The sequence below is a fragment of the Dromiciops gliroides genome, chromosome 2, assembly GCF_019393635.1.
Source record: "Dromiciops gliroides isolate mDroGli1 chromosome 2, mDroGli1.pri, whole genome shotgun sequence".
NCBI lineage: Eukaryota > Metazoa > Chordata > Mammalia > Microbiotheria > Microbiotheriidae > Dromiciops > Dromiciops gliroides.
This window is the reverse complement of record NC_057862.1, coordinates 309,412,033-309,436,089: the sequence shown is the minus strand read 5'-3', so window position 1 is coordinate 309,436,089 and position 24,057 is coordinate 309,412,033. Positions and strand designations below refer to the sequence as shown.

At 47.7% G+C, this 24,057-nt stretch overlaps 3 protein-coding genes across 3 annotated transcripts; 1 reads left to right on the top strand and 2 right to left on the bottom strand.

The window, feature by feature from the left end:
- Nucleotides 1–400: 400 nt before the first annotated feature.
- LOC122742175 (probable UDP-sugar transporter protein SLC35A4) lies at nucleotides 401–2,740 on the bottom strand. The gene has a single exon (XM_043986238.1). It carries the CDS (start codon nucleotides 2,738–2,740, stop codon nucleotides 1,778–1,780), a length of 963 nt encoding a protein of 320 aa, XP_043842173.1. The 3' UTR covers nucleotides 401–1,777.
- A 445-nt stretch (nucleotides 2,741–3,185) lies between these two features.
- SLC35A4 (solute carrier family 35 member A4) lies at nucleotides 3,186–5,996 on the bottom strand. The gene is made up of 3 exons (XM_043986240.1): nucleotides 5,854–5,996; nucleotides 4,210–4,308; nucleotides 3,186–3,398 (listed from the first exon to the last, which is right to left on the bottom strand). Exons 1-3 carry the CDS (start codon nucleotides 5,866–5,868, stop codon nucleotides 3,201–3,203), a joined length of 312 nt encoding a protein of 103 aa, XP_043842175.1. The 5' UTR covers nucleotides 5,869–5,996; the 3' UTR covers nucleotides 3,186–3,200.
- Nucleotides 5,997–6,058: 62 nt separating this feature from the next.
- Nucleotides 6,059–22,899, top strand: APBB3 (amyloid beta precursor protein binding family B member 3). The gene is given in 20 exon segments (XM_043980697.1): nucleotides 6,059–6,536; nucleotides 7,363–7,526; nucleotides 7,644–7,720; nucleotides 7,932–7,992; nucleotides 8,501–8,647; nucleotides 9,133–9,260; nucleotides 9,604–9,609; nucleotides 9,784–9,898; nucleotides 10,019–10,103; nucleotides 10,762–10,845; nucleotides 11,375–11,490; nucleotides 11,695–11,892; nucleotides 13,399–13,582; nucleotides 15,185–15,244; nucleotides 15,247–15,377; nucleotides 19,253–19,406; nucleotides 20,367–20,492; nucleotides 20,989–21,188; nucleotides 21,899–22,007; nucleotides 22,394–22,899. Coding segments are annotated over 20 exon segments (2,394 nt in total). The 5' UTR covers nucleotides 6,059–6,487; the 3' UTR covers nucleotides 22,594–22,899.
- The last annotated feature ends 1,158 nt before the right edge of the window (nucleotides 22,900–24,057 follow it).

The window sequence follows — 24,057 nt, the reverse complement described above, 5'->3', positions numbered from 1 at the left end:
CTGGAATTTATAGCAGTGAAAAGGCCTGGGCTTAGGGCTCTACTCTACTGGCTCATTCTTGTTTTGGTTTGTTTTTTTTTAAGTGAGGCAATTGGGGTTAAGGGTCACACAACTAGTGTCAAGTGGTTGAGGTCATATTTGAACTCAGGTCCTCTTGAATCTAGGGCCAGTGCTTTATCCACTGCACCACCTAGCTGCTCCTCATTCTTGTTTTAGAACTCAATAAAAGCACAAAACCCTCTGGCAGTCAGTGACCTGGTGGTGCCTGTAACATGACACCCACACCATTAACCTACCTCCTAAGATGTGAGACTTTCCTGGATCTTCAACTCAGCAGCAGCAAGAAGCTCAATTAGAACCAGGTATGGTGACAGTGTATAGAGGACACAAGACACAGACAGCATGGTAGATGGTAGGGAAATCCCTACTCCCAGAAACACTTTATTGAGACCTTATTGCTTATGCAGTTAAGGAGACACTGATTGAGCTATAGAAAAATCCCATATGCCCTAGTCTAAGTTACTCCTGTAAAGGAGTCTTCCTCTTCCTAGGAAGTTAAGGGTATATCTATCTCAGGAAAGGTGGCCAGACTGAGGGTTGAAGAACAGAATACTTCCTGGCAGGAGCAGGGTCCAGGAGTGTAGAACAGAGCTGATGAGAGCCCTGGACTGCAACAAAAGGGCCATGAGAGGGCAAGTAGCATTCCTTATGAACCTGTGAAGTTTCACCCCTGGTTTGATTAAGGAGACTCAGTCCTGACCCTGGAAAAGCAGCAACATAGAGAGGTTTCTCCCAAGAAGTGCTGGAGCTGATAGATGGGGTGGGAACACACACATGACTGGTAAAGCTGCCAGACAACATGGACCCTGGCACCAGCAGAACCTTCCAGAGAGGTTGGGATGGGACATAGGAGGTCAAAGTTGCCTACAACATTTTGACTTTTTGGTGCGTTGCTGTAGGGAATGAGGGAATAAAGGGGAAACAAACTTAGAACAAGCCAGTTACTGGGCTAGACAAGAGATGTAGTGGAAAAGCAAGGATTACCTATGAGGACAAGGAAGAGCCTCAGTATTCAAATTAGGAAAAGGCTAGTTTACAGAGCTCACTTCTCAGTAATCCAGGCTGGAATTTAAATTGCTACAGCAGAAGTGATGGAGTGAGGAAACGAGTGGCCTATTACTTGGGACATCCGGACCGGACCCACACAGAAGGAAAGCAGCTAGGCCTCAGACCTTCTGGACAGCAGCTAATAGAGACCAGATCCCTAACTAATCTCCCTCTGCCGTATACAACGATGGGAGCAGAAAGGAGATATCAGAACCTGGGAGACAAACTTGGGTCAACAACAGTGTTTCCTTGGCAAAACTCAATTTTGCTTCAGGCCTCTACAGGCTCCCCTCATATCCTATCAGGGGCTTCCCTGGGCCTGACTTGCAGCCTCCTCTTCTCAAAGGCACTTCTATCAGGGATTCTGGCTGGGAATAGTATGAGGAAATAGCAGGCTAAAGCTAAAAGCAAAGGAAGAAGTGCAGTTACTTAGGGGGCAGCACACAGGCTAGAAAGAGACTGAGATCAGGGAACAGTACAGACTGGATCCACCATTAAGGATAACTTCCCCCATCCCCCATCTTGATGGACCTTCCAACTCCATCAAGGAAGGAGAGAAGCACCTTCTCTAATAGGTAAATTCTTGGTCACAATGTCGACTGCAGTAATATCAAGTCTGCGTTAATAACACTAGAGGCCAAAATAGCTCCAAAGGGTGGGCCCTCTGGCTCTACCGGCTTCCATAGTAGAGATGTACAGCCAGACCAATGAGCAGGAGGGCCAGGAAGAAGGCAGCCGTGAGCTGGAGGTGAAGCAGGGTGGCCGAGAGCACAGCATTGACAATCAGAGAGGAGGAGACAACAAAGAGGCGGGTGATACTGCTCCCATGCTTCATGATGGCCGACATGAGAAGTCCATTGAGGGCCTGGCTCAGTACCACCAGTCCTGCCCAGGCTGAGAAACCTTCGAGGAGCCCAGGGCCTGGCCCACCTCCCACATAGAGCCCCAAGTTCATGAGTACCCCAAAGGAATACAGGAACAGGTTCTGCAAGGCCAAGGGCAGGCGCTGCCTCTTCATGAGCAGCTCGGTGTAGACTGAGGAGAGGCCTGAGATGAGGCAGTAGAGCAAGAGCAGCAGTAGACCAAGGGGGGTCACATGGAGGGGCATGGCTGCAGCAGCAGGGGGTGGGAGGAAGCCCTGTGGGTCCTGGAGGCCTGCAGCAGCATAGCAGGCTCCAGCACCAGTCAGTAGCAGCAGTGCCAGCCCCTGCCTGGCAGAGAGACGGCGGTTCAGGCACAGGCAGTAAAGGAGGGCTGTGCTGCCAATCTTGAGGTTGCTCATCACTTGGTAGGTGCTGGGGTCCATGTACCGCTGTAGATGAATGACAAGGTTGTTGTTGGCACCATAGAGCAGTGCAGAGAGCGCAAAGGGGGCAGCCTGGCGCCAAGGTAGAGTGTCCCACAGTCTTGGCTGCCGCCTGGCCATCAGAGAGAATGCTGACAGCAGTAACTTCGTCAGTTCTGTCCAAAGCACAGCTGAAGAGGGTCGGAAAGGGACACGGCCATCTATTCGACACAAGGCCAACAGTGGGGCATGGGCACCATACATGGCTGTGGATAGGAGGAGCATAAGCACCCATCGGGCCTGGCTTGGGCGCCCTATGCCCGGTATGCCCCCTTCTTCCACATTCATCCCCACTCTACCAACCTAGACTTTTAGGTAGGTAAGTAATGGCAACAATAAGAGTTGGGAGAAAGCCTAGAGTCCATCTGGTAAAACTGAGTGATGGAGCCAGCTCCTAGGAAGGTGAATTCAGGACACATTATCAAATTGACAGGGAAACAGGGAGGCCATAGGTTAGAGTCAGAAGTGGAAGAAGCGGGGACACAAACACATGAAGCTCAGATGCTGGAGGGGAAGAAGGAAGGATATGAGTATAGGACAAGGAGAAAACATCTGTGGTTTGGAGCAGCTGAGGCAATTAAAAGCCTGGGGAGGTTGGAGATGCAGCAAGACAGCTGGCCTCTATCCTTGATGACCCTATGCAGTCAGGCTCGATGCCTATCCATGCTGACCCAGATTCCAAGGCTCTTCCTCAGAGGGTTGTGGCCCCTCCTGAGGAGGGCCTGGAGGAAGGACTGTTGACCGTGAACTAATCAGGTCCTTTACGAAGGGCCCGGAGATAATCCTGCATGGTCTTCTCCACGTTGGGGACTGCATAGGACTGTGCCGCATAGACACCGGTGCATACACCAACTGCGAAGCCCATCACTGCAGATGCTCTTAACTTGGCTACAACATAGCCAGCCAGGAAGCCCTTGAGAAAAGGAGATGACAGGAACGAGCCTTCCTGCAAGAAAGTCAGAGGCAGATAGCATGGGAAACACAGGATTAACAATCACATTGGGACACACGCCTTGGCAACAAGGCTGAAAAAAATCCCTCCCTCCCTCCCTCTCCTGCCAGAAGTTTTCTAGGTAGAGCCCAGTCCCAAGTTAAGAAGGTGAAGACACAGTGGATAGAGCACCGGCCCTGGATTCAGGAGGACCTGAGTTCAAATCCGGCCTCAGACACTTAACACTTACTAGCTGTGTGACCCTAGGTAAGTCACTTGACCCCAATTGCCTCACCGGAAAAAAAAAAAAAAGAAGGCGAAGACAGTAAAGTACATAGAGATATTTTCTCAAGTTTGTTTGGCCAGAAGACCCAGAAAGAATACCAACCAACCTCTACCAGATTTTTTTTTTTTAAAGTGAGGCAATTGGGGTCAAGTGACTTGCCCAGGGTCACACAGCTAGTAAGTGTTAAGTGTCTGAGGCCGGATTTGAACTCAGGTACTCCTGACTCCAGGGCCGGTGCTCTATCCACTGCGCCATTTAGCTGCCCCACCTCTACCAGTTTTAACCATTTAAGCCTCTGACACTTAGTAATCTAACCTTCCATGCCACAGTCCCCTTTCTGTAACTCACAGGGCTTCTTCCTACACTCCACTCCAAAATTGCAAGCAGACATCATTAGCATATAGGATGTGGACACCAGAGGGAGGGAGAATGTGACCTAGAGAAGTACCAGACATCAGGGTTCCCAAGACCACAACTAAGTGATATTTGGTGTGGAGGATATGGGTCTATTTGTGCCTTCGTGCCAACCTTACCAATTACCTTTTCCACGCCTGTTTTGACCTCCTCCTCTAGTCGTCGCTGTAGATGTTCCAGCTGATTCTTTAGGAAAGTCAGGTCTTTCACCTTTGGCATGGAGTCCTAGGGCAGGAAAGGAGCTTTCTATAGGATAGTCTGATTCAGTTCCTAGTCCCCTGTCCCCCTCAATGACTATCAAGGCTTAAGAGGAAACAGGGAGAAACAGTAGTAAGTCATGATTTCCCCAGAATACTGCATTTGCTTTCCAAGGCAAGGAGTATTTCCACTTTCTGGGTCCTTTCACCATCCTCACCTTGGCCTAGCATCCACAGCTCCGAACATTATTAGAAGGAAAAAGGCAGGAGCCTCAAACCTTTAACCCCAAGGGTTTCCTTTTTGAAATGAGGAGATTGCACTTTCCATACAAATTAGTCAGACTTAAGCCTTTCCACAGACAGACGGATAACTGGATTTAGTATTCAGGTAAAACAGAATTCTTTCTTGACCAAACTCTTTGGCTCTAAACCTGAAATTTTAAAAATTTCTCCCCAGAGTTGAAAGAGAACATTGTCACTAGGTACTATCTTCGGGAGAGTGACACTTAGCAGTGCAGGGAACTTTGAATTCCTTGGAACAGCAGGCTCTCAGGGCTTTGGATCAGATGGAAGTTGTTGGATGACTCCATCCCTCCTCTGGGTAAATCTGTTCCCCTAAGGCCAATTGCTTCTCAGAATACTTTAAACTGAGTTTGGAACAGATGAGGACATGAGGTGAATCTGAGCTGGCTCCCCTGAAAAATCTAAAACCTTCTCTAACAATTACAGTCAAAAGGGAAATGGGCTGATTCAGGAGATATGGGAGTGCACCCCCCACCACTAGACATATATCCAAGAGGAGACTGGAGATGTCTACTTGTCAGAGATGTTGTAAAAGGGATTCCTGTTTAAGAATGGCATGAACCAAACGGTCCTTTCCTAGGGTTGATGGAACACGGTTCCTTCCCCTTGCCCCCCGTGACATTGTATCAAAGCACCCACTTTGTTTAAAACCCTGTAAGCTGACAAGAGGATGGGGGAGGAGAAACACTTAATTCATATTTCCCAGTAAACTTCTCTCAGCAATTCACTGCTACCTCATGTACAAGTTTCAACCTGGGCCAAGGAGTCAGCAAAGAGTTAGAATAGCAGACACAAATTATTGTCACGCAGGAGAACAATGGCTGGGGTCTCTGCCTGACCTTGCGGGCCGCCGTCCCTCTACGTCTCTTTGCCTTTCAAGAAAATGGACGGAGGTCAGAGAAGTAGGGGTACTCACTACACCTGGCTAGTCGTTTCTTCCCACTCAAATCCTCCTGCAGAGAAAGAATGCCTGGAGAGGAAGTGGTCTTGGAAGTTATTTGTCCAACCTCTCATTTTACAGCCGAGGAAAGTGAGGCCCAGAGAGGGGAATTAATTCCCCCAAGGCCACACAGCAAATTAAAATGTCAGCGCTAGAATCAGAATCGAGTTGCTCTGAACTCCGAGCTTACAGCTCTTTCCGTGGGGCTGGAATTTGCAAAATTGAAACAATGGGTTCGAGACCCGGAATAGTCTCTCTGGGCGGGGGGGAACAGGGGAGAAAGAAGAATACCCCAGCTACCTTCTGCCCCACGCTTGCAAGAACACTCACCTTGTCATCCGCCATTTTCCCCCGGCGCGCTCACTGCGCAGCCTCGGCCACACCCCCGCGTTTCGCGACTTCCGGGGGCGTCCAGTGAGGCGAGAGCGGGTGGTGTCGGTCTTATGTCGAACATACAAATTCGGCATCTTTGTACGAATATGCAAGCGTGCGTGGTGGGGCGGTTGTGAGTGTGAGATGTGGCTGCGAGGGCAGTGTGTGTTAGTCTAGGTTGTGGGGCCGCCACGGGCACCCGTGGGGCTCTGCGTGGGTGTGTGCTACGCTTCACGCCGGGCACCCGCCCTTGTCGGGACGATGAGCTCATAGCGGCCTGAAGGAAGGGGCCGCGGCTCCGGCTGGGTCCGTGTGCACAGGGACGCCCTCACGCTGAGCACACGCACACGCACGAGTCCGCGAAGTCAGTGGGGTACCTTCCCCCCCCCCCCTCCACCGCTCCTGCGCATGTGCGTGTCTGCGGACGCCGCACTCCCGCGACTCTGAGTTCACAGCAATCCGGCCCCGGTCCCGACTCCGCCCAGTGTTTGTGCGGCTCAGGCCCCGCTCACTGGCGCAGAGGGGCCGGGCTTGTAGGAGCCGCATCCCCGAGGTCGGGTTGGGAGGACGGGCTGGGGCCGGGGCCGGTGCCATGCTGGGCAAGGACTACATGTTAGCTATCATCTTGGTCAACTGCGATGGTGCGTGGGGATCCGGGGTGGGGTGGGGAACCCGGGAGAGAGCGGGAGAGTAGGGAGCCAGAGATGGTGGGCAGGGGAGGCTGAGAGGTGTGATCGGAAGAGACCGCAGCCGATGGACCCAGGCGGGAGCCGGCGGGACCCAGTACACACAGATGCCCAGAAAGAGGGACGGGGAAGGGGGAGGGTTGGGAAGGGTTTGGATCTGGAGGCGGTAGGATGTTGCAGCCTTGGACTTTAGAGGGAGCAGCTGAAGCCGACCAGAGACACTCATTCCAATGCAGCTGCAGAGCTCTGGGCATGTTTGGTCAGTACTTCAAACTCTGCTAACCTCACACACGTCGTGGTTGTCCCTTCCCATCCCAGACTTATGCACAATCCAGGGAAAGGAGCTTTGATAGGGTCGGGGGCCAGAGACAGGAAGAAGCTTGATGTACGTAGCTCAGAAATTCTTAACCTTTTTTGTGTCATGGACCTCTTTAGCAAGCTGGTGAAGCCTGTGAACCTCTTATCAGAATCATGTTTTTAAATATATAAAGTAAACTACATAGGGATACAAAGGAAGCCAATTATTTTTAAATAATGTTATAAAGTTAAGAAAAAATTCACAGATCCCAGGTCAAGAACCCTTAGAAAGGAGTTCCTGTTTTGCTTGTTTATTAGCTATGTGACTGTGCAAGTCACTTCAGCTCTTTCGGCCTTGTTTTCATCTGCAAAATGAGAGAGTTGGATGAGATGATTTCTTAAGGCCCTTTCTGGCTCTGCAGCAGGGGCTGCATTATGTCTGAATACCCTAGAGCCCACCCTCTTGACCATGGTGCTCTTACAGATGACTTATGGGGTGACCAGAACCTAGAGGGAGAGCCAGGGTTGCCTCCTGGGTGGCGAAAGATCCATGATGCTGCTGGCACCTATTACTGGCATGTACCCAGTGGCAGTACTCAATGGCAGCGCCCAGTCTGGGAACCTGGGGATTCCATACCATCTGACTCGGTATGTGGGAGCTGGGGAAGGGATGGTAATTTCTGGTGGGGCTGGAGGGGATAGTAATCTTCTTACTAGGGTCCCTGATCTACTCATTTGACTTTGAGTTGACCTCCATCTCTACAGGGTACAGAAGGGGCTTGGAGATTACGACCCCCCAAAGGGAGATCCTTCTCTAGCCTGGAAAATTCACTGGACCGAAGGTAATCAGGATAGGCATGTGGATCTCAGTGTCTGCTGAACAACCTGCCAGGAGGCAGGGGGAAGAGAGGGCAGTTGGATAATCTTGACTTGTGGCTAGATGACCAAAGTCAATCACCTGGCTCATTGGCCACCATGTTAGAATTAGGTCTCCTCTTTTGGGTTCTGAATGAGTTGGTATGGGGTGATCTCACTATCTCTGCTTTATTTCAGGACTTCTCTACCCTGGTGTGGGGAAGAAACCTACATCCGAAACATGGAACCAGGCTCCAAGGTAGAGGGTGGTGGGTACCAGTGTCTACTTTTGAGCATCAGGGATCCCCTGGGAGTGTGGAAGCAGCCATTAATGAGCTCCTAAAATTGGAGCCTGGACTAGAGAGATCTCTGGGTGTGGGGTGGTAGGGAAGGGTACAAAGGAGATCATGGCCTGTGTTTCCAGAGTCAAGTGGTCATCATGGGCTACACTTTGGTCCCCTCCTTTCATAGGGAATGATGGGCTTACTTGGCAGGATGATGCTGATATCTGCTGTGTGCTCATGGGCAAGACATTTAACTTTTCTGAACTTTAGTTTCCTTGAGGGTTTATCTTCCTCATGGTGTCATGAGGCAAGTACATTGTAAAACATCTAATTAAGCCCTGTATAAATGTGAGTTGTTTCTGTGGTAACTACAGGGAGTCATCTGTAGAGGAGGATCTTGGCTTTACTGCTTCTCATTCCTGCAACTCCTAAATCCCCTCTTCCCTAATTAACCCTCTTCCACCTGGCCCTACTATCTATCAGTGCTTTGCAGTACGATCTCTGGGCTGGGTAGAGGTGCCGGAGGAAGACTTGGCACCTGGGAAGAGCAGCATTGCTGTCAATAACTGCATTCAACAACTGGCACAGAGCCGGGGTCAAAGCCGCCCACCTGCTAGGGCCTGGGGTGAGGTGAGCCTACCCATTGGCTTCTTGAACTCTTCTTTCCCTCTCTCAATTCCCCTCTCCTGTGGCTTGGGTTAGAAGGACTCAGAGGCAGGATAGACATGGCCAAGATCTCTGGCTAGCGACCCTCAAGCTTAGAGGCAGCAAAGCACATTAGGTTTTTTGAAGTCATTTGAAAAGGTTCAAATCCCTATTGCTACATATGTTATCTCGATAGATGTTACTTCACCACTCTTGATACTCATTCAGACTAGATCTCCTCTAAATCCCTTTCATTTTTAATTACTGTGATCCTAGGGGCTCATAGAACTTTCTCTCATTTTTTTCTTTCTCCTCCAAGCCTCTGGATCTGGCCCGTTAAATCCAACTCCCTGTCCTATTTTCCAAGAAGCCATTCTCAACCTCATAGTCCCTTTGGAGTGCTCCATAAGTCATTTATTACTCATGGAAACTCTCTTTTGTCTGTCCCCTAACTCCCCTGGGGAATCTAGGGTCAGAACATGTTGATGATTCTGAAGAAAGACACTATGAGTCTGGTGAATCCCCTGGACCACAGCCTAATCCATTGTCAGCCCCTTGTACACATCCGAGTCTGGGGTGTGGGCAGCACCAATGGCCGGTGAGAAATTCCTAGACAATCGAGAGCCCCCCCACCCAGGAGTAATTTCTCTACCACTGATTTCCATAGACACTGATTCCCTGACCTTGCCAAGCTGGACCTTGATTCTAGATCCCTTCCAGACCCTGGCCCCTTGACCTTGCAATGCTGGACCTTAGTCCCAGACCTCTCCCAGACTTGCCCCCTGCTGGATGCCAATGCCCTTCTTTGTTCTGGCATGGACCTGGTTGGGGAGGGCAAACTGAGTTGCTTCCTGCCTCTGAAAGGATTGGGAAGGATGGGGATGAAGCAGGAAAGGGCTGGGCTGACTGTCCTCTGTGCTCTTCACATGCTTCTGGATCAGGGACAGGTGAGTGGCAGGGCCAAGTGCCCCATCTATTCTCCTTCCTCACTCCCTTCCATTCCCTTTCACTCTGAAGACCTCTCTCCTCTTTTTCTAGATGTTCTCTCTTCTATCTTTCCCTTTCTCCCAATGTCTTTCCCTTTCACTCAGCTTCCCAACCCCATCCCTGCCCCCTCACAGGGACTTCGCCTTTGTGGCGGGTGACAAGGACACCTGTATGTTGAAATGCCACGTGTTTCGCTGTGATGTCCCAGCCAAGGCCATTGCCAGTGCCCTGCATGGGCTGTGTGCCCAGGTAAGGGGCCCTGAAGGGGATAGGGTAGGAGGGGACTGCAGGGGGATGGGGACAACATGAGTCCCAAAAGTTCCCCTTGCCTGATCTCTCACCCCCGACCCCAGAGTGTTTATGTTGCAGATTCTGTCAGAGAGAGCAGGGGTGAATGGTGACCCTCCTCGATGTTCCTTGGACCCCATCTCCCCTGAGGATCTACCCAGGCAAGGTACAGCCAGAGGATAGGATAAAGAATAGGCACCACAGGGGCAGCTAGGTGGCACAGTGGATAGAGCACTGGCCCTGGATTCAGGAGGACCTGAGTTCAAATCTGGTCTCAGACACTTGACACTTACTAGCTGTGTGACTCTGGGCAAGTCACTTAACCCCCTTTGCCCCACAAAAAAATCCCCCCCCAAAAAACGAATAGGCACCACAGGGACAAGGCAGTGAAAATAGATTTTGGGGGGGGGTGAGGCAGTTGGGGTTAAGTGACTTGCCCAGGGTCACACAGCTAGTAAGTGTCAAGGGCCTGAGGCCAGATTTGAACTCAGGTCCTCCTGAATCCAGGGCTGGTGCTCTATCCACTGTGCTACCTAGCTGCCCCTGAAAATAGATTTAATGGGGTTGGGTAGGTAGCTTGGGTGAAGGTTATCTATCTTGGGAGGGAAAGTAGTCCCAGAAGTTTTGCCCATACTTTGTGACCATCCTTTTCTCCTCCTGTTCCACAGTGAGGGACCCTAGAAGTGGCAGGCTCTACCTACCTGGTCCCAGACTTGAGAGTTAGGGGTAGGGAGGCCTTTCTCTCCTGTGCTGCACCTGCACTGGATGCTCTGAGGAGGAATGCTCACTCTGACAGGGCCACAATGATTTTTTCTATCCCTCAGTGGAGCTTCTTGATGCGGTGAGCCAGGCTGCTCAGCAGTATGAGGCTCTCTACGTTGGGACCCTTCCAGTCAGCAAGGCCATGGGTGAGGAACTGGGGCCAGTCAGCTGGGACAGGGGAAATCTAAGGCACATCTGGGTGGAGGAGAACGTGGTGGCCATGGGATTAGAAATAAGAGGTTCTGAAGTGTCTGTCTCAAAGTGTCCCTGTAAGGTCTAAGTGTATAAAGCCTCATGGTCTGACCCTCCCTTCCTAACCCCATGATTTATACTTGCTTGGTCACCTGACTCTTTTTCTTTGGGCTCAAAGTGAGCCAGAGGGGCCTGAACTGCTTTTGTCTTAAGAATCTCCCTGAGGCAGCTAGATGGCGCAGTGGATAGAGCACCAGCCCTGGATTCAGGAGTACCTGAGTTCAAATCCGGCCTCAGACACTTGATACTTACTAGCTGTGTGACCCTGGGCAAGTCACTTAACCCCAATTGCCCCGTAAAAACAAACCAAAAAAACCAAACAAAACCAAACAAAAGAGAATCTCCCTGAGATCCATCCCTTCCCCCCCAGATTCCTCTCCCTCTGCATGAGATTAGAAACTGCAATGCATGTATCCCCTCCAGGGATGGATGTGTTGAATGAAGCCATTGGGGCCTTGACTTCTCAGGGGGACCATCATTCCTGGGCCCCAACTATACTCAGCGTCTCTGACTCACTCATGACTGCATTGCCTGTCCAGGTAACAGGGATTGGCAACCATTAAGTGCTAGAGGAGGAGATCCCAGTTTCAGGAGGAAAGGGGAGGAGATCAAGATCTTGAATTAATGTGTGTGCAGTACTGAGGTGGGGATTGAGGGCGGGTCCCTGGGGTGAGGGGAGGGCATTCATGGGAGGGGGGAGGTCCTGAGTAAGGGGCCAGCCCCCATTGATGATTGCATATCAGGGACAGGCTGAGCTGGGTACAGAAGAAGAGCCCCTTTGGCAATGTCCAGTACGACACGTGACCTTCATTGGTGTTGGCCATGACCCTCACACCTTTGGACTCATTGCTGACCTTGGTCACCAACGGTTCCAGTGTGCTGCCTTCTGGTGCCAGCCCCATGCCGGGGCACTCTCTGAGGCTGTTCAGGCTGCATGCATGGTGAGCTTTGAAGGTGGGAAGGAGCTTGATCATGAATGAGAGAAGGGCCTTGGGAAAGGAAGGATGATATTTTTGGGGAGTCTCAATTCATTTCTTACTTTGGGACATAAAATTCTTGATCTCTAGAGGTTCCTTGGCCTGTATGGACTCCTTCCTCTTAGTTGGGAATCAGCCATAGGCGACAAAAAGCTTAAAGAGCCATCTGAGGACTCCCTGTGTAAGCCTTATGCTTCAGGCAGCAGAGATGGTGGTAGATGATCAGACAAACATCAGCTGACTGACAGCCATTGACCTGCTCCTTTCTCCAGAGTTAGCTGTAAGGAGCTTCTTAGTAGTCAGCTAGGATGAAGCTGTTCTTTTCCCACCCCTGCCTATCTCCCACAAATGTATTCTTCCTCAGATTCTTGTTCCCCTCTATCCTTTGCACCTGGAGAATTCCGTGACTGCTCATGATGATCATCCCCTCTCCTTTTGTCTTTCACTTTCTTTTTTTTCCCCTTTCTCATGGTTTTTCCCTTTTGTTCTGATTCTTCTTTCACAGAGCGACTAAGGTAGAAATATGTTTAACATGATTGTACATGTATAACCTATATCAAATTGCTTGCCATTTACTTTCATAACCCTGGGGTATCTTTCACTCTTTTCTCTCCCTCACATCCCATCTGATCAGTGACCAAGTCCTGTTAGTGTTATTTCCACTTCCACAACATGTCTTACTCCACCTTCCTCTTCTCTGTTCTCATGTTAACCACCCCAGGATAGGCTCTCAGAACCATCTCCCTGAAGGTAGTAAGCTCCCTAGAGATTGTCCTGTCTCCATTCTTTGGAGAAGGATGCTATCTTTGGATGGCTCTAGCCTAGCCTTCATATTCTTGCCAGAATAATCTTGTGTATAGGCCTGATGCTGTCAGTTGTCCCCTCATAAAGCTTCAGTTGCTCCCTCAAGTAGAGTTCACAGTCTTCTGCCTGGCATTCAGATACCTTCACAATATGGTCCACTGTGCTTTTAAGCCTTACTTCATGCCACTCTCCTTCCTGCATTTTATGGTCTAATCAAACTGTACTATTCTCCCACCCACCAAACATACAGTATGATTGATCTGCTGGCTCTTTTCCTTTGCTCACTCACATTATTCCCTATTTTGAATGCCTTCCCTTCCCTTCCTTCATATGTTGAAAGCTTACTCAGTCTAAAACTCCAATTAAGTGCCACCTTCTCCAGGAAACCTTCCTTGAAGCTCTTGCTATGTAACAACCTTCTTCCCCGACCTCACAGAATACTTTCATTTTATAACTCTGGTATACTTATGCAATATTGTACGTTATATCTATCTATGTTGATGTCTTATTCCCCAATTAGATTGTAAACTCCTTGAGTACAGACGTGGTATCTTTCCTTAATTTTGTACATATCTCCTTAACTATCACAGGACTCTATATACAGTAGTTGCTTAATAAATGTTTGTTGTGTTGTCATACTGTATTGTATTGCATCTCTTCTCTTAGGTACAGTACCAGAAGTGTCTTGTGGCCTCTGCAGCCCGAGGGAAGGCCCGGGGTGCCCAAGCACGGGCTCGACTTCACCTCAAGCGGACAAGCTCTGTGGACTCTGCAGGAGGACCCCTGCCTCTCCCACTACCCTTGCTCAAAGGTGGAGTGGGAGGTGCAGGGGCTGCCCCCCGTAAAAGAGGTGTATTCTCCTTCCTTGACTCCTTCCGACTGAAACCTTCCTTACTGCATATGCCCTAGTTTGAGCTGGGGAAGGTTGGGAAGGGAGGCTTTGGGGGCCCCCGCCAGCAATTTCACACTACTTATATTCTAGGGGTCCAGTTGGCCACCCTCCCACCTCCCTATTCTCACCTGCCCCCATAAACCCCAAGACCCTCATGGATTCTTCCTGTCTGCCCTATCCCTATCTCCTATATTAATGTATTAATTATTTATATTGAATATTTATTAATCTTCTCTGGGTTGACTGCAACCTCTACCCCCATCTGAGATCCATTTCCTCCCTTCCTTCTTGGTTCCTATGATCCCTGCCCCTGTCCAGCCCTGGGCAGTTGGCTCTACCTCAGCAACACTTTTTAGCAAAATCCATGCAAATAAAATCTCAGAGTGGCCTCATTGGGTGTGACTGTACTGCCAAGGAAGGGGTCAGTGGCTATTTCTGTGCTTGGTGCTAGAAGATATGAATGCTTCATTTGGGTAGAATATGTCCAGGGAAAGTTTTGATTGGATCTCTTTTCTTGCAGAAGAGGTTGAGAGGTCCAGACAGCAGATAAATCTCTTGAGCACAACTACTGCCTGACAATCTCAGGGATTGGGCATTTAATCCCTAAGAGCAATCAACAAACATTCATTAAATACTAAATTCCAGGCATTCATTGTTCTAGGTGCCAGTAATAAAAAGATGTGAAATAGTCCCTGCTCTCAGGGAGCTTAAAATTCTCTGGGAGAGGCAATATTCTCACACACACACACACACACACACACACACACACACACACTTGTGTGTGTGTAAGTACAAAACCATAAATGTTACAGAGAAAATAAATATAAGGTATTTTGGGGAGAGGACAGAAGCACTGGCAGCTGGGTGAGTCAAGAAAAGCTTCATGTAGGAGCAATCATTAGCATTGAGCTTTGAAAGAAGCCAAATTATAAGAGGTAAAGAAAGTGCAGTCCTGGCCTGGGGCACAGATATGGGAGATGGGATGGGATGTCATAAGAGGGATAGTAACAGTCCCATTTGGCTAGACAGAAGATAAAGGAAAGAGGGGTGGAAAGAAAGGTTGATGTTTGGTTCTGTTATGTGCCAAAGAGAGAGTGCATTTGTCTTGGGCCACTAGGTGGCACAGTGAATAGATTGTAGGACCTAGGGGAAGGAAGAAATTTGAATCCTGCAGCAGACATTTACTGTGTGTGACAAGTCACTTACAATTTCAACCTTTTCTTTATTTTATTACGTTTTAAGTTCCTAGTTGTTATCTTCTTTTCCTCCCCACACTGCACAGATAGACAAAGCCAACATTTAATATATATGTGGAACCATACAATACATATTTCCATATGTTTTCCCTCTGGAGGTGGATAGTATTTTCCTTCATAAGTCCTTCATAGTTGGTTTAAATGTTCATATTACTCAGAATAGCTTAATAATTCACAGTTACTCTCTGAACAATATTGTTGTTACTGTATAGAATCTCTTGGTTCTTTTCCTTTCACTCTGCTTTATTTAACAAGAGTGTTTCCATGTTTTTTTTTAAATCAATCTGCTTGTCGTTTTTTATAGCATAGTAGTATTCCATCAAAATCATCTACCACAGCTTATTTAGCCATTCTCCAAATGACGGGCATCCCCTCAATTTCCAGTTCTTTGCCATCACAGGTATTTGAGAATGTATAAGCCTTTTCCTTTTACCCTGACCACCTTGGGAAACAGACCTAACAGTGGTATTGCTGGGTCAAAGGGTATATACACAGTTTTATAACTCCTTGGGCATAATTCCAGATTGCTTTCCAAAATGGATGGGTCAGTTCACAATTCCACTAACAGTGTATTAGTGTCCCAATTTTCCCACATCCCTGTAAAGGGCTAAAATTCTAGCTAAACTGTCTAAAATATCTAATGAGTGGTCGCCAATAAACTATAAGCTTTAGCAAGAGTTAGACTTTTAAGCATTTATTAAGGAGAATAAGAATTTGATAGAGAGGCCTACATTCATCTGTCTATTAAAGGGAGAGCACATTTCTAGCTCCCTTCTCCACCAGTGTCCTCAGGAAAGAGCGCTAGACAGAGCACTAGTCCCTTCCTTCTTCCTCTCACTAGCCAACGTTACTTCGTGACGGCCAAAGAAAAGACTCCTGGTCTTGCCCTCAAAGACCTTCGCTTCATGGGCGGAACTCTTCTACAGTAAATCTCCAGCAGGTGGCGTCATTCCAATCGTTACATCCCCTTTAACATTTATTATTTACCCCTTCTATCATTTTAGCCAATCTGACAGGTGTGGGATGACCCCTCAGAGTTTTAATTTGCATTTCTCTAATCAGTAATCATTTAGAGTATTTTTTCATATGTTCATATATAGCTTTGATTTCTTCCAAAAACTGCATATCCTTTGACCATTTATCTATTGGGGAATGACATAAATTTGACCCAGTTTTCTTTATATTTGAGATGATACCCTTATCTAAGAAACTGTCTAGAAAAATTTTTTCCATGTAATATTGGCTCCATTGTTTTGTTTTTTAAATAAATAAAAGTATTTTACTATTTCCAGTTACATATAAGGATAGTTTTCAACATTTGTTTACATAGGGTTTTTAGTTCCAAATTTTTCTCCTACCATCCCTTCCCTCCCTCCCCAAGAGAGAAAGCAATCTGATATAGGTTATATATGTGCAATCACATTAAACATATTTCTGCATTAGTCATCTTGTGAAAGAAGAATCAGAGCACAAGGGAAAAACCTCAAAAAAGGGGAAAAGACAGCCCTAAAGTGGAAACAATATGGTTCAATGTGCATTCATAATCCACAGTTCTTCTTTCTGGATGTTGAAAATGACTCCATTGGTTTTATATTGGTCTATACCTACTTTCTGCCAGGTTGCTTTCCAGTTTCCCAGCATTTTTTTTTTTAGCAGATAGTGAATTCTTAGCTTAGATCTTTTACATTTGTCAAATACAAGATTACTACAATCGATCACTCCCTACTGTGTATTGTGTATCTATTCGACTGATCTGCCATTCTGTTTCTTAGCCAGTGCTAGGTATTTTGATAATTACTAACTTATACAGCTTAAGATCTGGTACTGCTAGACCTCCTTCCTTTACTTTTTTTTTCATTTGTTCCTCTGATGTCCTTGACCTTTTTTTTCTTCCAAATGAATTTTGTTATTTCTTTCTAGCACAATAAAATAATTTTGTGATAAGTTGAATTGGGATGGCATTGAATGAGTAGATAGAAGCAGCCTCCATTCCTTCATCTGCAGAATGGTGCTAATGATGGTACCTATCTTACAGGGTTATGGAAAATGCACCTTAAAGTGCTAGCTATAGAAATGCTTGCCATTACTACTTTTATCTTAGAGTAACTGAGAGCCACTGGAGTGTATTGAGCAGGGAAGTGGTAATAGGAATGTCAGTTAGTTTACCTGCTGTTAGCAGTTAGTTTACCTGCTGTTACCAGCCTGAATTTTATTCTAGTGCTTGGACTAGAAGCCAGCATATTGCAGTGGTCACTCACATCAAGTAAGGCACTTTTCTTAGTCTCAGTTTCCTCATCTGTAAGAAAGTGTATTGGACTAGATCAGGGGTTATGAACCTTTTGTGTCATGGACCTATTTGGCAGTCTGGTGAAGCTTATGGACTTGGGATAATGTTTGTTGTGTATGTTCATCATTGAAGGAAATACTTTCAGTTAATGGTTAGTGAAAATAAAGATGTAATTTTCCTCCCATTCAAGTCCCCCCAATTATTCCTAGATTAGATAATTTTGAAAATTTCCTTCAATCTAATGATGCTCTGCCCCAAACTAGAAAGCTGTCCCAGGGTGAGGGGAGGTGAGAGGGAGTGGCACAGAAAAGTTGAGCACACTCCTAACTTGGGAGACCTAGCTTCAGGGGTGTGCTGGTAAATGCTTAACCACTGGACTTTCTGGGGGGAAAATGTAAACACAATTTCCTGTTTGATCAGCATTATTAGCATTTACTTAAATCTAGACAGTTAACTCCCCCCCCCCCCATCAAGATCTGATTTATAGCTATTGCCAATTTCTGAGTTGCAAATGGCTAAAAATTTAATATTTGGCTCTTGCAAATGGCTAAAGCATTCTGTCCCCCTTCCCCCCCAGTCCTAACTCTTCAACTTGGGGAAAGTAATTTCACCTATTTTACCGTCCTCATCTATAGAATGGGAATAATGGTACTTGTACTACTATTTTTGCAGGGCCGTTGTGAGGAAAATGCTTTGTAAACCTTAGAACATTAAAAGAAATGTGAGTTATTCCCCTTTGAGTTTTCTCCTGTGGAAGCACTAGGGCATATATAGAGTCCCTGTCTCCATATGGCAAGAGGCTTGCACTGGGCTTCCACATGGCTGTGCCTAGGCCCTCTTCTCCCTCTATACTATATTTGACTACATCAGTTCCCATGGATTTAATTGTCATCTCTCTGTTGCTGATTCTAAAACCTGCTTATCCTGCCCTAACTTTTGCTGGCTTCCAGGGTCACATCTCTTAATTGTCTTTCAGACTTCTCAAACAGGACATTCAGTGGACATCTTAAACTCAAACATGACCTCATTTTCCTCCCAAATCCCATTCCCTCCATACTACCCTTTTATTGTCCAGGGCACCACTATGCACCCAGTCCCTGGGCTGGCTGTATCCTCTCTGACTCTCATGTCCAATCAGTTGCCAAGGCCTGTCAGTTTCACCTTTGTTACACCTCTGGAATACAACCCTTTCCTTTGATACTGCCACCGGCCTGGTGCGAACCTCATCACCTTGACTATCAATCAATTATTAAGTGCCTCTTATGGGTCAGGCACTGTGACAGATATAGAAACAGGCAAGAAATTTTCTCCCTTTAAGGAGCTCACAGTCAGATGGCCTGCAGCTGGGTGTCACTGTCACAAGTGTCCCCACTACAATCCATCCTCCACTCAGCAGTCTTCTATGTCACTCCACATACTCCATAAATTCCTGTAGTTCTTGATCACCTCCCGGATCAAATACAAAATTGCGTTCAAAATCCTTCATAAGTAAGCTCCCTTCTCCCTTTTCCAGTCTTCACACCTTACACCTCCCCAAATCTTTGATCTAGTGACATTGCTGGCTGTTCCCTGAACAAGAACACTTGGCTCTGGGGGCATTTTCTCTGGCTAACTCCCATGCCTGGAACCCTCTCCATCTTTTTCTTTTCTTTCTTTCTCTCTCTTTTTTTTTTTTTTGAGAGGCAGTGGAGTTAAGTGCCTTGCCCAGGGTCACACAGCTAGTGTTAAGTTTCTGAGGCTGACTTTGAACTCGGGTACTTCTGAATCCAGGGCCGGTGCTTTATCCACTGCACCACCTAGCTGCCCGTCCAATTTATTCTCTATATAGCTTGTATGTACAGTGCTTCTTTCCCCACTAGATTGTGAGCTCCTTGAGGTCAAGGGACATTCTTGTCTTTTTTATCTATATACCCAGCGCTTAGCACAGTAGGGCTTAATAAATGCTTACTGACTGACTCCAAAAGGAGGTAGCTAAATAGGTAAGACGACTCTCCCTCAATCCCTCTTTAAGACTTCAGCCCCGGGTTCTCCAAGGCCCTAACCCAACCTAGAAGGGAGGCTACACTAGCCTACACCTAGAGGTAGAAGGCTACACTACCCTTTTCGCCAGCGCAGCGCAAGCCGCGAGACCCAATGAAAAGTGGAGTATCCCGGCAGAGCCCGCCTCCGGAAGTGACGCAATCACTGCCCCGCTGGCTGTGCGGAAGTGAGGCGATGGCGGATCTGTATGTGAAGCCGGGTAAGCTGGGCTCGGCGCTTCTGGAGCCCTTTCTTTCCACCCGGGCTGGAGGATTCGTGTGGGAGCAAGGGGTGGGGGTGGAGGTAGGGGTGGGAGATGGGGTTGATGAGGCGTGGGGGCGGGGTGGTCACGTGGTGGTAGGAGGGATGAGGTTCAGGGTATGACAGCTCTCGATCTCATCTTTCCCCTTTTGCCTCCTTCCACCTTTGCCCTCATCCCTTTCTCCCCCTTGTCCTACCTGTTTCCTTCTCCACACCTCCCCCGCCTCTCCTCATCTTCACTGCCTTCCTCTGTTCCGATTTCCCCTTCTCCCTCCTTTCCCCAACCTGTACCTCATGTTTCTTTACCTTCTCCCCGTTTCCCTCCTTTACTATCTTCCTTCACATCTTTCCCCCTCTAACTCTTCTCCCACCCTCCCTCCTCCCCCTCTTCCTCCTCTCCCTGTCCTCCCTCCTGTCTTCTCCCCCTTTCCCTTCTCTCGTTCCCTCTGTCCCTGCCTTCTCCCCTTCTCCCTTCCTTGCCTCTTTTCCCTTCCTCTTGTTTTCTACTCATGCTCCTTCTACCTTTGCCCTCTTCTCTTCTTCCTCTCTTCCCTTGGCCTCATCTTCTCTTTCCCCTCTCTTCCCTTTTTGTACCTTTTCTCCCATTATAGCCTTTCTTTTTTGTTTCTGTCTTCTCCAATACCTTCACATTCCTTTCCTTTTCCTGATTCCTTCTTCCCCCTCTTCTCCCCCCCCCCTTTTTTTAAATGAGGCAGTTGGGGTTAAGTGACTTGCCCAGGGTCACGCAGCTAGTAAGTGTCAAGTGTCTGAGGCCGGATTTGAACTCAGTTTCTCCTGAATCCAGGGCCGGTGCTCCATCCACTGGGCCGCCTAGCTGCCCCTCTCCTTCCCTTTTATTACTATATCCTCTCTCCTCCCCACTTTCATGCTTTCTTTCCCATTTTGCCTTCAATTTCAGGGAACAAGGATAGAGGCTGGAATGACCCTCCACAATTCTCTTATGGGTTGCAGACCCAGGGTAGCAGTCTTAAGAGGACACCACTCACCAAGCGGGTTGCAGCTCCCCAGGATGGTTCTCCAAAAGGTGAGGACTTGTAAAGCCAGTTCAAATTCCCATTGTGATTAGGGGACAGTTGCCTGTATTTCCTTTATGCAGGAAGCTTTGCCCTCTTTCATTCTTTTTCTTTCCTCCCAGAGACAGCTGTCCTTTGGGACAGTTCTTGCCAAAAGGTTATAGTGATCTAGATCCAGGCTTGGTCTCCTTGAAAATTGACACAGACTTCCTAAACCCCAAATAGTTTCTGGGTTAATGAGTAGTCCTTGCTCTTACAGGGGTTTAAACTGTGAGAAGTGTATAGGGTCCCAGCTTTAGCTCCTTCTCTACTCTTCCCTTTCCTTTCCAGCTATCTAGTCCTGAGGCCATTAGCCAGGAAAATTTGAGGGATGTTCATTGGTTTCTTAAGTCTCAGGAAGGGGTCCTGGTAGAGGGGCAGTGGAAGAGGATGAAAGAGGACAGGACTCTTAGCAGTTAGGGCCATGATGCTCAGTGTCATTCTTAGCACATTGATTTACCTTCTCAGTGTCTGCCTCAGAGCCTTTTACTGGGGCTCCTCCTGTGGGACCGCCACCTCTCCTGACAAAGGCTCCAGGGCCCCCTCTTGGGGGAAGTTCTCCCTTGAGGTTGGAACCTGCAAGCTCCCCAGTCACTTGTGAAACTGTGCTGGAAGATGTACTAGGACCCTTGGAACAGGCTTTGGAGGATTGCCGGGCTCATACACAGGTGAGGCCCAGGGAAACCCAGTTTCAGAATAGAAGTTGAGCTAGGGTAATTAGCAAGATTGTAAACCACTCACTCAGGAACAAGATTTGTGTCATGTAAATCTTTGTAGCCATAGTGCCTTCTACTAAATCTATCTAAATCTCCCTCTTCCCACCTCTAACAGGTGTAGTGAAATTCTCTGGACTTTTTGTAAAGAAGGGACTAGATTAAGCAGGTGCTGAGTTAAACCTAGGCAGCACAGTACAGATGAGGCAAGAATTTCTTTGTGGAAAGGACACTGGATTTGGAATCATAGATACTTGATTTCAGATCCCACCTCAGTGGGACTTTGGATAAATCTTATCACATCTGTCTGAGCCTGTGTCTTGATCTACAAGATAAGATGGTCATACTTGATGACCACTCAAAATTCCATTGTTCTCTTCTTCCTTTAAACTCCCTTCAGCTATTAGAATTGTACTTGATTATGGGCCCTTTGAAGCAGAACAGACCTTACTTTGGCTTTACCTTAGAGGGAGGTAAACACTTTCTTGCTCTGTCCAAGGTGCCTCACAATAATTCTCTGAAGGAATAGAACCTATAGGGAAGGAAGGGGTTTGTTGGCTGGTACAGGGTGAGAGGAAGAGATCAGAATGGGGCAGGAGTATTGTGGAGGGATGATGAAAAGGCAGATGAGAGCTCTGACTTGGGAAGAGTTTCTGTGTGCTCAGAAACAGGTCTGTGATGACATCAGCCGGCGCCTCTCCTTGCTTCAGGGACAGTGGAAGAGTGAGAAGCTGTCAGTTCCTGTGAGGAAGAGGATGGCACTGCTGGTGCAAGGTGAGCCATGTTCAGGGGCCCCAGGATGCCCTTGAATTCTGCCACTCGGTTATGTGGGTGGCCAAAGGAGCCTTGGGTTGAGCCAGCACAGGAGCTGGAATGGTCCACCAGAAAGGCAGCAGGATATAATGGAAATAAGTTGAATAAGCACTGTATATAGAATCAAGACTTACCAGCTCAGACCCTAGCTATGGGCATACCTTTTACCTCTCTGGATCTGTTTCCTCATCTGTAAAATGATACTTCCACTTCATAAGGGTTGTGGTGGAGAAAAGACTTTGTAAGCCTTAAAGCTCTATAGAAATGTGACCTTTTATTAAATGTTTGGGACAGTCTTTGTGTTTGTGGGGAGCACTACATTATGCTTAGCGCTTCTCTCCTCTCAGAGCTCAGGAACCACAACTGGGATGGAGCTGATGACATACATCGATCACTGATGGTGGATCATGTGACTGAGGTCAGTCAGTGGATGGTGGGAGTGAAAAGGTTAATTGCAGAAAGGAGGAACCTGCCTTCAGGGGAAGCTGCTAAGGAGAAGCCTACTACTACAGAGGAGAATCAGGAGGTCTCAAGCCTACCTCTATGACTTTGTGACCCCCCCACCCCCTTATTTTCTTCCCCATCAGTTCCTATTTTCCCCACTGTCCTAGACCTTGACCTATCTCTGAATGGGACCTGGTAGGGTTTGGGGTCCAGGGACTTATGTTTGCTTGGCTTCCCTTAGCACCAGCAGGAGATAGGGAATTGGAAGAAGGGAAGGGAAGTTTTCCTTTGGCAGAGAAGCTGCTTCAACTCTAACTGCGACTTTGGCCTGACTCTGGGAGTGAAGACTGTGTAGGCAGTTCATTGGTTGCTTCTGACATTTGCAATTAAATAAAAACATCGTGTCCAAGTGGTATGTCTTGGTGGGGCAGTAGGGACTTTTGATTCTCCAAACCACTTGCCACTGGGCCACCTAGGATTATAGGCCTCACCCATAAAGGATCTCAGTTTCTTTGAAATCTTAACTCTAGCTCCTTTTCTTTCGTACAGAGAATAGTTTAATATTAACTTGTGATGGGTTGGATATGACAAAGTCCCTGCCCTGTAGGAATTTTTAAATGACAGGATCAAAAAGGACCTAAATATGATAAGCCTAGCAGCCATGCTTTTTTGTTTGGTTTCAGAGTGAGAAAGAACAGAAGGTCAGAAATAAGTGATCATTTGTCCCTTTCATAGGACTGGGCATGGAGAGAATTAAGATGGTTGGAAGAGGAGGTATGTGGGTGGGGCTTGGACCCTTATCTCCCAGCAAAGGCAGGAGGCATCTCAGATGAGCAGCTCATAGCCAGGGCTGGAGGGTAAGGAAATCAGGAAGCTCATTACCACAGGATTCCTCTAGCTATTTGCTAGCATTCCTGGACACTGACTCCAGATGACCAAAAGTAGAAATGTCAAAGGAAGACCTAAAGGGGTTCTGCCTTGGCTAAGCCATTGAAGCCATGCTGGACCAGGTGTTGAGAAGTCAGGGCAGCTGGGGAGCATGGGGTGATCAGAGTAGAATCTTGTTATCAGATGGCAGGTGGTGGGAAGGAATCCAGAAAGATGCCGTCCTGCTTGCTGAAGAAAAATACTGCCCTTGTTTTCAGAAATTTCAAGTTTGAGTCCCCAACTCTGCTATTTACTGTGTATGTGACCTTGGGTGAGTAATTTCCTCTATATGGGTCTCAGTTCCCTCATCTGCAGAATAAGTGGTTGACAGATGATCCCTGTAAGGTCCCTTCTATTACTAACATTCTGTGATAATGATACCAAAGGGAGCAGGGGAGCCTCAAATGACCTCTTCCTGAGGGGCGATGTCCCATATTAAAATAGCAGGGAGGGACTGGAGCAGAGTTACTGGAGAGCCAGATCCTAGAAGGCAGTTTCCTGGAACAGGGAACAACCCTTGGCAAGTGCCAAACTGTTGCTGTTTACAGTTCAGCTCCCACTGGCCCTTGTTCCCCACCCTAGGCTGGATCTGACTACAGCTGGAATGGGGCCAAATCTTAGAAGCAGAGTCCTATGGGAC